The 14,186-nt window shown below is 31.5% G+C and overlaps 1 protein-coding gene across 1 annotated transcript; it reads right to left on the reverse strand.

Moving 5' to 3' along the window:
• Positions 1-484: 484 nt before the first annotated feature.
• On the reverse strand, positions 485-13,427 carry LOC131852160 (serpin B12). Its single transcript, XM_059202802.1, has 7 exons — positions 13,297-13,427; positions 5,438-5,559; positions 4,435-5,116; positions 3,869-4,077; positions 3,130-3,315; positions 2,234-2,375; positions 485-999 (listed from the first exon to the last, which is right to left on the reverse strand). Exons 1-7 carry the CDS (start codon positions 13,313-13,315, stop codon positions 824-826), a joined length of 1,536 nt encoding a protein of 511 aa, XP_059058785.1. The 5' UTR covers positions 13,316-13,427; the 3' UTR covers positions 485-823.
• Positions 13,428-14,186: the final 759 nt, after the last annotated feature.

The following is a 14,186-nucleotide window of genomic DNA, read 5'->3' on the forward strand; positions in this document are numbered from 1 at the left end:
TATTCAATTGCAAGTTATAAATTAAAAACCGTTAACTTTGACAGCGGAGTTGCCACTAGCTTGTTTTGATTTCTTGTTCGAGTTAAAATGTTGATAAACATGTAACTACCCACAATTAAAAAAAATCAACCATAAATATATATACTAATTTAGTTTTATTGTAATTGAATCAATAAGTCTGTATACCTTTATAAATAGATATAAGCATGCTTATTAAAATAAGTCAATGATTATAAATAAATTTCAAAATGAAAAATGGTAGACGGAAAACACAACATTGAACATTGATTCTATGATTGTTTGTATTAGTCTGGGTGTTTTCTATATTTAATATGTATCTATTTACAAAAAATGTACCTACGAGTGCAAACGCCGGCATTGCGAGTTCCCATTAGCATTCCGGCGATATATTCTTAAAAAGCTAGGGAAAGGTATTCTACACAATTTATAGAAGAAAGAAAAAATAAAATAACGCCACAAAATAAATAATTTATTAGTAAAATCACATCTTCCATACTAAATTAAATAAATAACATCTACTTAACTATATTATTACATTCTAACTTACCTAGGCTGTGTACTTTTTCGTTATCAAATGCTTCTGGTTTTATTGAGTAGTAAAGTTCCGTATATTTGCTACATTTTAGTTAATTTCACATCAAAATAGGTTTCAAAAGAAAATTCAAGAACTTTAAATTGAAACAAAAAAAAACTGGCAGTTGAGAATAATATAAAATGACATCAGAATGAATTTAAAAATGGAATCATAAAATGAAGTTTTGACAAGAAATGTGTTCGATTCAGCAATTTTCATATTCTGAATTTAAATTTCCAACGGTTTGTGCTGTTGAGGGTCGACGACCTTGCCGCTGGCTACGATCAAATTGTCCAGATAATCCATAATGAAGAATATGAAGGGATGTTCGACGTTAAGACGACGGACTGGCTTCAACTGAGTTAGTGGTAGATTCTTGAGAGACTCGCCAGCAGGATTCGCAGCTATAAAAAAATTTAATATTTAAACATCGCACATTTCAAGAATATTTTTGACAATAAATAATCATATTATACACATCCATTAAAAAACAAGATAATCTACACATATAATAAAAAAGTCACATATAGCTGTCCCAAAACAATGATTGTTAAAATTTTTGTTTTATAATCTGTACGCGCAATCCTGAGAAACGTGTTAACCAAATTATGTGCGTTTTTACTAATGTATTTCACTAAATATTACATAAAATCTAGTGTTTATTGTGATGTATTCTTTGTGTATATGTAAATAAAAAATATATAAATTATTATTGCTAATCCGAAAACCTCGCTATAAGCTAGATTAAAATTATATTTGAGTTTGCTTTATATTATCTTTTAAATATAATTTAAAACAAAACTCTATTCTTTAATTTTTCGTTAATTTAGGTTTTTTCTTGTATATTAATATTCAAACTGACGGCCTCGGTAGTCTAGCGGTGCAGCACTCCGCCTTACTTCAAATGGTCGCGGGTTCGATTTCTCGCACGTCACAAACATTTGTATTCATGAGTATGATTGTTTGTTTCGGTCTGGATGTTTTCTATGTATAATATGTATGTATTTACGAAAAAAAATCTATATATCAGTTATTTAGTGCCAAGCACACAAGCTTTAGCTAGCTTAGCTTGGATCTAGATGGCGCTGTGTGAATTGTCCTGAGATTATTATATATTATTATTAAATTGTAATTAGCCGCAACATTATTATACGTTGTTGCTATGTTAAGCGTATTAAAAGAATTAAGTGAACCATAAAGGATTTTCACATGATTATAATAATTTTACTTTTTGACACCCGATATATTTCCGTCACAGAATATTATGGAATTACACAAATATTCTTTAAAATTCATTTACCGCTATAATATGTGTACCACCTAGTGTAATTACATTGTAATAAGTCTATAACTATGTCACAAGTACAATCATTAAATTAACAAAGCTTTATCGCAATGGAATGAAGAACAGAGTTCATGTCGTAAACTTATTAACATCAACTACTACATAAGTAATAAAACGACATGATTTGAATTTGAAATTCCAAAGACAATATAGGATAACATTGTAAGTTAATTGTAAGGCAAATTATAGGATAAATTGTACCGGAGAACTGAATCATTGTTGAAATAAAACTAATTGGATTTGCAGTACGTGACCTGGTACATATACTTTACTCTACTGTTAGGTCTACTGACCTGATAATTGAGAAGCAGATGCATCATTATTCTCAACTCTGATGGCTACGAACTGCACCAACTCCTGTACAAATAGACCTTCCATCTCGGAGACGCCAGTCAATTCTGCACGCGTACGACTGAAGATGCTGCTCACTCCAAACTGAAAATTAAAACATCATCATATGAATTAATATGCAAAAGATATAATCCATATTTTTTATGTATGTAATTGGAATGGAGAATTTGACGACCCACCTGATGATTGGTAAATAGTACCCTATATATATGAACAGGATCATTAATATCACGTAATGTGACATCCATGATATCACTCATGCGTTGCCATTCAGGAGGGCTAATAATAATAGTTTCTTGGACAAACACACAGCGCCATCTAGTCCCAAGCTAAGTAGAGCTTGTGTTATGGGTACTAGACAACTGATAAATATACTTAAACACCATTTTTGTAAATACGTAATATACATATACGTAATATAAAACTCATAAACCAATATAAACAAATGTTTATAGCGTACAAGGAATAGAACTATAGTTATATATCAGACTACCTCCATCCTAGTATTCCATTATTTTTCTAGATCTCTATTTTCTACAGATTTAAATTATTTATAACTAACTAAACTTTTGACCCATTTTGAGCAGAATCGACTCGCATTAACTGTTCCCTGTCCTCAGTTAAAATATACCGCTTTTCGAAGCGGATATAGACCAGACTTCATTGAGTATAAGTTTAAGTAAAATAAGAGAAATTTAAATGTATATATTATGCTATTTGATTCATAAATTCATCTTTTGTATAAAAAATTAAGAAGGCAGACAAAAAATTTGAATGCCATCGAAATAGGAAACGCTGGATTATTTTCTTATAATTTCAACAAGCAGTTCTCGTATACCTTAGCCAAAGCAGCAATTGGTTTAGTGGTGGTTTCCACGAAGAATGTCGGTAAGGAGACTTGGAGTTCTTCTTCCCGCAGACTGTCCTCAATGTCCGCAACAGGAGTAGAAGGCAGGTCAGCTATGAGACGAGTGAGACCATCACGAGACCTTGGCACTACTATCAACAATACGTAACGTCCGCCCTGAAATATAATAATATAGAAGATATAAAGTTTAAAACGTAGCTACGTAAATGGCACCTACATATTATATAATAGTAATTACGATGGTCTTAGCCGAGATTCGAACTTCTAGCGATGTCCTTAAACAAGAGTCGTATCCTTCAGGCATGAGTAAACCTGTAGACAAAGACCTTTCGCGTGTTTAAAGTGCTCTCCACTCGATCTTAGTTTCGTCTAATAAAGCTGTTGCTGCAGCCAACAATATACCAACATTGTTAGTTCGTAAAAAGTTGATAAAATCAGTGATGATGATGTTTCTAAGATTGTTTTTCATCATTATTTCTGAGATTAGCTTTGTATAAAGTTTTTTGCATGAATGTCACTAGTCAGAAATATATATATTGACAAATACTCAAGTCTGCATGGTAATTTCACAGTAATATTTCGATGTTCATACCAAAACACAGCATACAAAGCACGTTGCTTGGTGGGAGAATTAAGTGAGATTAAGGCACATAGGCATCTTTGGACAAAGTCTAATTCAGTATTCTATGATACTACCAAATATACTCACATCGTACGGTAATTGTATAGCTTCACTGTCAAGACTGGGTAAAGATGCAGTTCTATATACACCTCTTCCCTTCATCATAGGAACTTGTTTCTTCTCTGTACTAGATTTATAGAATACACCCGGCTCCACGATATCGAAAGGCTGCTTCCACGAACCACGGAAGTACAGGCCGTTGAATATTAACATTAGAGATTTGGTCTCAGATGATGCTGGAATGAAAATTAAGAAGAACTGAGAAGGATATTTATGCGATTGTTTAGAATTTGTCTGGTACTTAAAGGAAATAATAAGAAATGTTTACTAGAATGTTGTAAGTAATGGTCCAATATCTCAATTTTATCAAATAGATATCCTGAGGTCTCCTTAGTAGTAGGTAGGTTAGTTCTTAATATTGTAGATATTGACGGTAATTGCTAAAATAAATAGCTAACATATACCTATGACATAATAATGATATACGTAATTATACATATCGTAATCTTTATATATAATGAATCAGTATTTATTTAAGTTTCTAGTTTTACTAGATGCATCAAAACATGAAAATAATAATAAAATACACTTACAAGGACTAACTTTCTTCCCAACGTAATTAGCAGACATGCTTGAGGTGATATCCATTTTGTCATCCAATATTTGAACGCTTCTGGCGTGATTTCTTGCTTCTACAGCCACCATGGTTTCCTCATCGTCTTCTGATTCTTGTTTCTTAGAATATGTTTTAACTAGTTTAATCTTTTCTTTGATGTTCTTGGCGGGTTTGTATTCAGTAGCTGTAACATCCACTTTTTCAGGTTTATCATCAATTGCAAAAGATATTAATTTTTCGTCAGTATCTTTAGGCATTAATTCTGGATCATCTTCTTCATTCTCACTAGGTTTCGCTTCCGAGAAACAAGTTTCATCTTTGCACGAATGATCAGCTTCACCATATTTTTCTACAGACCTTACTTCCGTCAAATAATACTCTTCCAATATTTTCTTATATTCCTCGTTTATTGTGTAATTTTTGAAAACGTAAAAGTAGTTCTTGAGTTCAGGTTTATTGTATTTATATTCATTTGTATTTTTCAGTCGTTTCATAATATAGCGGAAGGTCTTTCGGGTGAGTACCTCATCTTCTGGAAGGTGAAGGGCGGACACCAGTTGTTGCCTAGTATCACCCTTAGCTCCCTCTGCTAAAATGGCTAGTATAGCTGCATAGCCAAGTGGTGAAAAGGCAATATCTTTGTCATCATCGATGTAGCTCTGAAAATGAAATATAATATTTGTTTATTCCTTAACATAGTTTTTTTTTGCAGTAAGTTTAATTCGGTTTATAATAATATCAATATGATTAAAGAAATTGTGACCGATACACCACAATCACTTTATAGAAGACTTCCAGATGAAGTCATACAAATAATTTATAACAGACAGCAGAAAATACGTAATTGAATTATCGTAAATCGGTTATTGTAACTGTCTATCGAAAATTTATAAAACCCATTAGGTACAAGTATATACACTGTAAGAGGAATAATATTAAGGTACAGTTTTTGATCATTTTATTAAATCATTTTATTTTACCTGGAAAAGAGCTGTGCTTAGTTCATTAGTGGCTTCGCCCACAAAGCTGGTCTCCTTGGGTTGTGTGGACCTTGCACTTCGCAGCCATCTTGCGTTGGTAAGCCCCAGGCATAGAAACAACACTGTCAATAAAATAAAATAAAATCTTACTATCTTAAGTTGCGTGTGTCAGCTGGTATATCATCATCAACAAATCCATTATTCCAATAGCTTTACAAAGAAAACAGTTTTATTGGTACGAGGCATTGCGTTCAACTAGATACAAAATATAGGTATTGTTACGCCTGTTATACAACTGCTGCCATTCATGAGAAAAAAGATACTATACCTTCAACCTTAACATGACTTTTAAAGCAGCCTTCTTGTCGGTAGAAATAGTCCAAACGAGGTACCTATGCAGACTGCCTACAAATTCTCACTCTAGCTGATTTGTTTGTTTTGTAGCTTATCTTAACAACAACCTTGACCCAGAGATGAGTATTATAAATACCAAGAGATATCCTGCAGAAACAGTTACGTTATAAATAACGATATCGCATTGATACCGCTACTCGTACGCGACCCACATTAATCAAGACCGATTAAAACTAGTATAGAACCGATACCGAGGTACCGGTGCACGGTTATATTGATATGAATCAATATACTATCTTTTGAGTGCACAATGAAATTTAATATATATCTTGTTTTATTCACTTCTGTCTAATTTCGAGTTGGCACAATAATATTGCTGCCATTTATCACCGTTCATGGTGAAATACACCTTTAAAGATAAAGTACATGGCACCATAAATAAGGAGGATAGAGATTTCTTATTTCCAGCGTCATCAAGTAGACCACTAAGATATGCACGCGAATCTTTGTATTCACAATTCACCCTCACATTATATGAATAAATACATAAGAAACAACACATAATTCAGGGTTGATTGTATTTTTTAATAACGAATAATAAAATTTATGAATAAAAAATAGGGCTGGGCCACGCTTAACATTTAGGAGTATAAAAAATAGATAACAATCTATTTTCAGACCAACCGAGTATATAGTACATATAAAATTTCATCGCAATCGGTTAAGCCATTTTTAAGAAACGAGAATTTTATATATAGGATATATTTTTGAACATTAGAATCTAATTATCTCACAAAGTATTGTAAGTTAAGATACTGTGCCTACACTCGTAATATTTCTGTCAACACTAGATTTAAGTTCAGTATAAAACAATCCACAATCTTACGACTTCGCATTGAGTACTCGCATTTCTAATCATCTTTGTAGCACAGTTTATATTATTATAAACCTACTAACTTACAATAAATATTTACAATTATTTCATCGGTATACACACTACCTAGATACTATAATAAACACATAAATTAAGTAGTGACGTCACATCATATCATATATAACGCTACAGTGGTGAGGATAACCACCGCGCTACAGTACTATAGTAGACCGTAATCTTGGACCCATCTAGTTACGGTCGTAAAGCGCACGCTCAGCTTGTTATTCACAACGGTATCATGGAGACTGTATCTATTTAGAACGACGTCATATCAGCTCAGTATATTAAATGAATCTTCCGGACTATTGCTACATTCTTTCTAAAGTCATAAAAAGGAAGAACACTCTTTGTCTACATTTTTGTCTTGTTCTATCAAAGCGTTGACGATAACTTGTACTTTACCATCAATTAATAATAGCAATATTTGACTCTATAGGTTACAATTTATGGTTGAAAATGAAATAAAAAGTATACATAGAGTTTCGATGTCACTGATTTGATCAGCGAATTAATTTTATAATATTCAATTGCGAAAATGTGAGTCCGATTATTTATTATTGCCTCCACGTTTTCTTCATAATTGATAACTAAAACATTGTATTTATTTGCTCATTTTATTCATTCTTAACTATAAGTTTTGTGTCGAATAACACTACTAATAATGTACATAAATATTATTGTATATAATTATTCACCACTGTAGTGTTATATACTATATGGTGTGATGAGATATCGCTACATAATTTTCTGTTTATTGTAGTCTCTAGGTAGTGAGAATACCGGTGAAATAATTGCACTATTTATTGTACAATTATTTCATTAATAATAAGTTTATTGGATAGTTTTCTAGATAATAATTGTATCAAAATTATTGTATCAAAAATATTATATCTGCCCGTTGTTTGTTTGTAATTTAACACACCGTTTATACTATACAACGTATAACAGGCAAATAAACTCCATTTGAAATTATAATTACTCGTATACGTACATACTTGCATAATAAACAGACTTGTTTGTTTTTTTATTAGAAAAGCAAGTTATCAATTAAGAGCATGTAATCATCTGCTATAGAATAGGTACAGTATATATCAGAAGTTAAAAGAAAACTAAGATGTAAGTGTACGTAAGAAAATAAACAATTAGAAATACTTTACATACATAACGCCATCTAGTACCCGTAAAATGAAACTCTATATACTTTTACATTTATTCGTATAATTATCACATAATCTAGTGAATCGTTTGCTGTAGTATGTACCATGAATATACGACACAACCGGTTGGAATGTTGATTTAATAGCAAGCATTGTCTCAAGCAATTTAGTGACCTCATCTGGTTAATAATATACCTAATTAATAAGTTATCCTCGACGACTGCACGCCATTATAAGATCATGTTTTATGATTTTTGTAGTACTCTTTATATCCAATGCATATTTAATAAAAAAACTTTTAAAATGTAGTCTATCTATGTATATAGTATATGTCATAACATCTACAATAATATGTAGGTTCTATATAACTTTATAAACTTATATATATAACGTTAAGCCTGTTGCTGGCGGCTTGTCCACCATTCTTTGTATAAATTTTCTATTATTTTTTATATCTGCTTTTTATGTCACTTTTGACATGTTCTTCGCTGTGAGCTCTTTTGGAAAATATACACATTTATTACAATTATTAAACAGTTTTATTAATAAGTCATTGTGTTTCCGCTCCAGTCACAAAGCCTATAAAGTTAACGAGTTTGTTTTTACGTGCTAGTTATAAGGTACATATAAATATTTTTCTAAACAAATAATATTTGCATGTCATTCTATGGGAAAACATAATGGACAAAATAAATGTGACACCCATTTTCACAATATTTCTAAGAAATATTTTATGTATAATTTTTTCGAGCCTAACTAGCTACCCGCCTTGGCTTCGCACGGGTGTAATATCAAGTTATAACCGTTATAGCATTAAATATATTATTATTCTTATATTTAATACATTTTATATATATTGAGGCAGTAAATTTCAAATTTAATTCATATCCTACTACATTGTAACGCAAAGTTAAAAGTATTAATGTTAGCCACAAAATAGCACGATATAAAAACAATGTAGCTAATGAAATTACTTGCCGCATAAAAAATATATCAATTACCAAACATACATCCGGCTCGAAGGACCAAAGAATGCACAATGTAGGTAATGCAATAATTGCTGTAGTACGTATCTAAAGTGCATTCATTATCGTGTTCCAGTGTCGGATAAGTAAAGCACGGTGCAGGCGAACGGACACGGTGAATGCACTATGCTGACCCTATGCTATTGTACTGAGATGTGTACGGATAGTAGAAAAATAACGGTATTGTTCAATTACTCAATCGTGAAATATATTTTACTATATTGCTAATAACGTGTCGTCAGTACGTCCTCTACGCGGTCTCTAATTGAAACTTGTTAATATTAATCTTGTGAACTTTATACTTTTCTTGAAACCATTTACGCAAATAAGTGCGCTATTCCAGCATCCATAAACAAATATTCACCAGCTATATCCTTGTAAGATAAACATAACTAATCACTGGATGTAATTGTGAGATATAATTTAGAGAAAAACAAATATTAGGGAACCTTAATCAGAAGAAATAGTCAATAAGAAATGTCAGAAACGAATGCATAAAAACAGACACCATTGCTCTCCTAAAGATAATATGTTATACAATTTTTAAGAATTGAACGAAAAAATAATACTAAAGTAGGAATATAAAAATGAATGGATATGTATGATTTATATACCAAATTTCATTCGAATCGATTATGGAACTATTAAGTGAACAAGTGACAAATATCCATCCTTCCAACTAACCTCTCCAACCTCGCGTTCATAACATTAATTTAGACCAGTGGTTCTCAAATCGTTTTTGCCGCGTACTACTTCAAAAAGGACCTCAAACCTTGCCTTACCTCTTATTGTAGCAAACACACTGTTATTATAAAGTGAAAGTTTGTGAGTGTGTATGTTTGTTTTACTGATAGACGCACGTACCTTTCGATGCCACTTCACGTACCCCTGGGGGTACGCGGACCACTAATTGGGAAACACCGATTTAGACTCATACAAAGTTAGTAGTAGTAGTAATAGTATTATATAAATACTTTTCTTTAGAAATTACGATATAATATATAGAGAGAACAGATTTATACAGAAAATACTCTAATCGATAAACAGTCATTCATGAATACTAATGCTATCAAAGTTTAAAAATAACAAAGGTTACTCGAGGACATTGAAAAATAGATAATCATCGTGATTTACTGTATTTACGCTTTTAAATTCAAATTAAGCTATTCATAACTATTGTATTACATATATATTAAAAACACGGATGTGACACGCTAACGTATTTATTAAAAATAGCTACCTGACTATAAATCGTTATTGAAAACATTTTTAAAGTACAACATTCTTTTTTGTTTTGAAAATAACTCGACCTGGCTGGGGATGATTTACGGCAGTCCTACATTGTTTTTTTTCTAGTTAATGTGACTACACAAATAATATAGCCGATTACCTAGGCAGCGAGATATAAAATTTTATTCTACTGACCATAGTGTTCCTACTCTCTAAGCAATCTAGCGCATACCGCCTGGGAAAGTAACCTTGGACCATTCGCACAGGAGATAACTTATTGCGGCGAATTTATATTTGATTTACTCACGAAACCATACCGTTTATCGGCCCGAACATAATCGTGCATTTAATCCATACTAATAATTTAAATATGGTAGTGTATCTGTCAGTTTGTCTATTGCCTTTTCACGACTCAACGACTTAACGAATTTTAATGAAATTGTGAATGTATATTGTATTAAAAGGACAGAAATTATTACATTTAATATACCATCGAAGTCTCTAGTATAATTATAATCGCACCATATTAAAAATAAACTATTTGTACACTTTGCATTTACATCCTTGAGGTAAAAAAAAATATTATTGCTTATATAGTATTTGTGTAACCATTTTCGAACGCTAAACTCTGAAACACCTTAACCAATTTGAATGCCGTTTCCATTTTACTGTTTGTTTCATTATAATAATTTCATTAACAAAAATGTAAACCTACATTAAAACTTATTTTAGTCATAAACTCTGTAATGCGTTTATGAGTAACATATGTTGCTACTCTCATTACGGTTTGCGATTAGCTTTATAAGTATTTTAACGCAAAAGATCTACTGCGTATATAAATAACTAGCTGTTTCACGCGACTTCTTGTTTTTTATAAGATAAAATATAGCTTCGGTCTGTCAACAAACATTAAGACACAAAAAAAAACAATAAAAATAGCATAAAATACAAAAATAGATTAAAAAATTTACTAGTCACCAAGTATGGCACTACTTCTTAAGTTAGGTTAAGTTTAGTGTATTGTATTTTTTGACCGGTGTTACTCGAGATTGTTAACAGATCAAGTCCATTGACATTACTGTTATCAAAACTTGTAAATATTCTGCACTGGCCATTGTTTTTATGGTGAAGCAACGCAACAACTCGCCATTTAAATCAATTGCTATTGACTGCAGAATCACGTACATATATTATCTGCATTTGATTTAAATGCAGACTTGTTTATTTATCGACATCCGTTAACGCCAAAGGTGACGAGTACACGGAATAAAAATACGTGAGAAAAATAGCTCTTTTATTAATGTGTATTCTTTATAAAGTCTAACTTACACAATAATATTTTAATTGAGGCATTTTTGAGAGCGTCGTAACTTAGTGGTTTATTTCTCTAATTTACATTTAATATAGTAAATAGTAAAGTAAGTAAATTAAGTAAGTAGTAAATAGTCGTGAGATTAAATCTGGCCGACACAAAAAAACTTTGTGTATCAATAAAAGTTTTACGTTCTAAAATTATAGCCGTCAAATTTTTAATTTTTTCCCCACCCTCCAATTCGGTATATAGATCCAATTGAGAAGAACTGGCAACCTCAATTGAACTGGAAAACTCAATTGAATAACTTTTTTTTAGCCAATTTATTTACAACATATATTTATTTAGGTGTCTATGTCCAACATTCAATACAAAATCAACAGTAAACAATGCCTCTGATTGTTCTACTACTTGGATAACATTCGTAACAATATGTTTGTTGGTCTCAGAAATTTTTATTACTGTATGTATCTGGAATGATAAACAAACTGACGGTACACCTGGTGGTAAGTTGCAATTGTCATCTATATACGTGAAGAACTCCACGAACATCATGTTATGCCTTGTCATTCAACCGAAATACAGCTGACAAAATCGCATTGCGGATTTCTATTGCATTGACTGAAATGGATGAGACAGAGATACCCATAAAGGAGAGTATTTAAAAAATCTTTTTTCAAAATATCGGCTGTGCTTTGTTATTTTTGAGATAAAAAAGGCAGCCTTTATACATCCTCGTGATAATCTATCTTCACGCCTTTCATTAGAGTCCATTCAGCCATATAATCTTAAAAAAGTATCAAACATGCACTTTCTCGTTTATAATATAGGGTAAGTACAGATTACTGTGTAAGTATGGATTTCAAATAGTTGGGTATAGTTTACACTTACTTTAAGAGTTTCTAAAATGTTATAACTAGTAAGAACTACTTGAACCTTTGACTTTGCGATGAGATCACGCTGTCTTACATAATCTACGCAAATAATAGTTCTCCATTATTACTTATAATCGATTGCTAAAAAGGTTCTAAAATCGGTATTTAATATTTGTGTAAGTTACTAGATATCTTCACACTAACAGCATTTCAATGAGTCTTTTTAGGAACATAGCAAGTTATTCCCATATTCGTATTGGTTGAAAGAAAAAGTCGGTTACTTGTTTTGTGATTTTATGTACATGACAAATATGTTTAATATTCCTTTTAAGACGATGTATTATATACCCAGTAATCTCATTACAAGTGGTAAAATATAAAGATCGTCGAAGTTAAAAAATAGAATAGTCACATTATGCGAATAACATTATTATTATTATTCTACAGTTTCGCAGACTCTAATAGCCATCTCATTAACTTTTGCAGCTTACAACTGGCTTTGCAAATCGAGTTCCTATGTAAAAGGTTAGAAATCCAGTGGAATTTCAGGGCACGAGGACATGCCGTCTTAGTTCTTAGAAAGGCGAGGTATGAGGGGCGCTACTGGCACAACTTACAAAGTATTTTATGATGTCCATGGTACTGTTCATGTTTATAGGAGATGATTACCACACGGCAACTTATTTGCTTTTCAATTTACATAAAAAGTATATTAAATAATACTCTTTGAATACTTGACAAAGAATCTTTAGTATTAATGTTCTTTGTTATTTAAATAGACAGTCAAGGACGGTATACAGGTACATTAATCTTCATTTCTTATTAGATATGCAATGACTATCTATAAAATCATTAGTTTATTAAATATTACTTACGAGAATATGTAAAACTTAAATTCAACTAAAATGTTTGCACTCTCTGCAAACATTTGTTTTGTATATTATAAAATATGAGGAACTTTTTTTTACTCACCGCATAAATACTGGCGCATTCTTAATGTTCGACACGTCCTTTGCCACTGTAAGTTAAAAGAAAAAAATAAAACCTAATGTCTCTCTGGGAACAAACACGACCGCCCGATCGGAAACTTGACGCATAATCTTCATCGAAAGTTTGTTTAAAACCAGTTTGACAAGGACACATTAATTATGTTTTTATTGTTTTTATTAATCTCAAAGCATCTTATTTTAAATAACTTATACAAAAATTTAAAAATATAATCAAAATGTCTATGAACATATGTAGCTATAATTAAAAACATTCGAGAGGTAGATATTTAAACATTTTGTTGTTATTCCAAACATATATAGCTATAATATATTATATAGCTACACATATATAAATGTATATTCAGTAAACGTAAATATATTTTAAATCTTTTTTTAGTATTTGGAAATTTAATATTTGAAATTGTCATTCAGAAACGTAAACTCTCGTAAACTGCTTTTATAAACAAAGTTTAAATGCCTACCATAAAGGCCCGTTAAACTGTCCACAACAAAGCGAACATGACCTACATACTACAAAGTCAATGACCGATTCCAACTTACATGGAATGAAACTGTCCGATAGTAACACCGATGCACAATAATTAAAAAATAAACACTGCCGGTAGATTTTAATAAAGGCGTAAAACGTCAAAAAAGCGCGGGAAACGGCCGCGCATGCGCCGTTCTCAAGTAGAGTGACGTCCGCGGAAGCCGGCTTACTACGTTTATATCTAGACATTTAACAGTTATATTTGAAGAAACGACAGCAAGAATAGAGCCGTACGAACATACGAGCATTTAGTACATAAATATTGCTAAACTTCATATTTTTAGGTAGCCAGTTCTTACAAATACAAATATTTTGTAATAATA

This window comes from Achroia grisella, unplaced genomic scaffold (genome assembly GCF_030625045.1).
Source record: "Achroia grisella isolate CSIRO2021 unplaced genomic scaffold, CSIRO_AGI_Agris_v1 utg840, whole genome shotgun sequence".
Lineage (NCBI taxonomy): Eukaryota > Metazoa > Arthropoda > Insecta > Lepidoptera > Pyralidae > Achroia > Achroia grisella.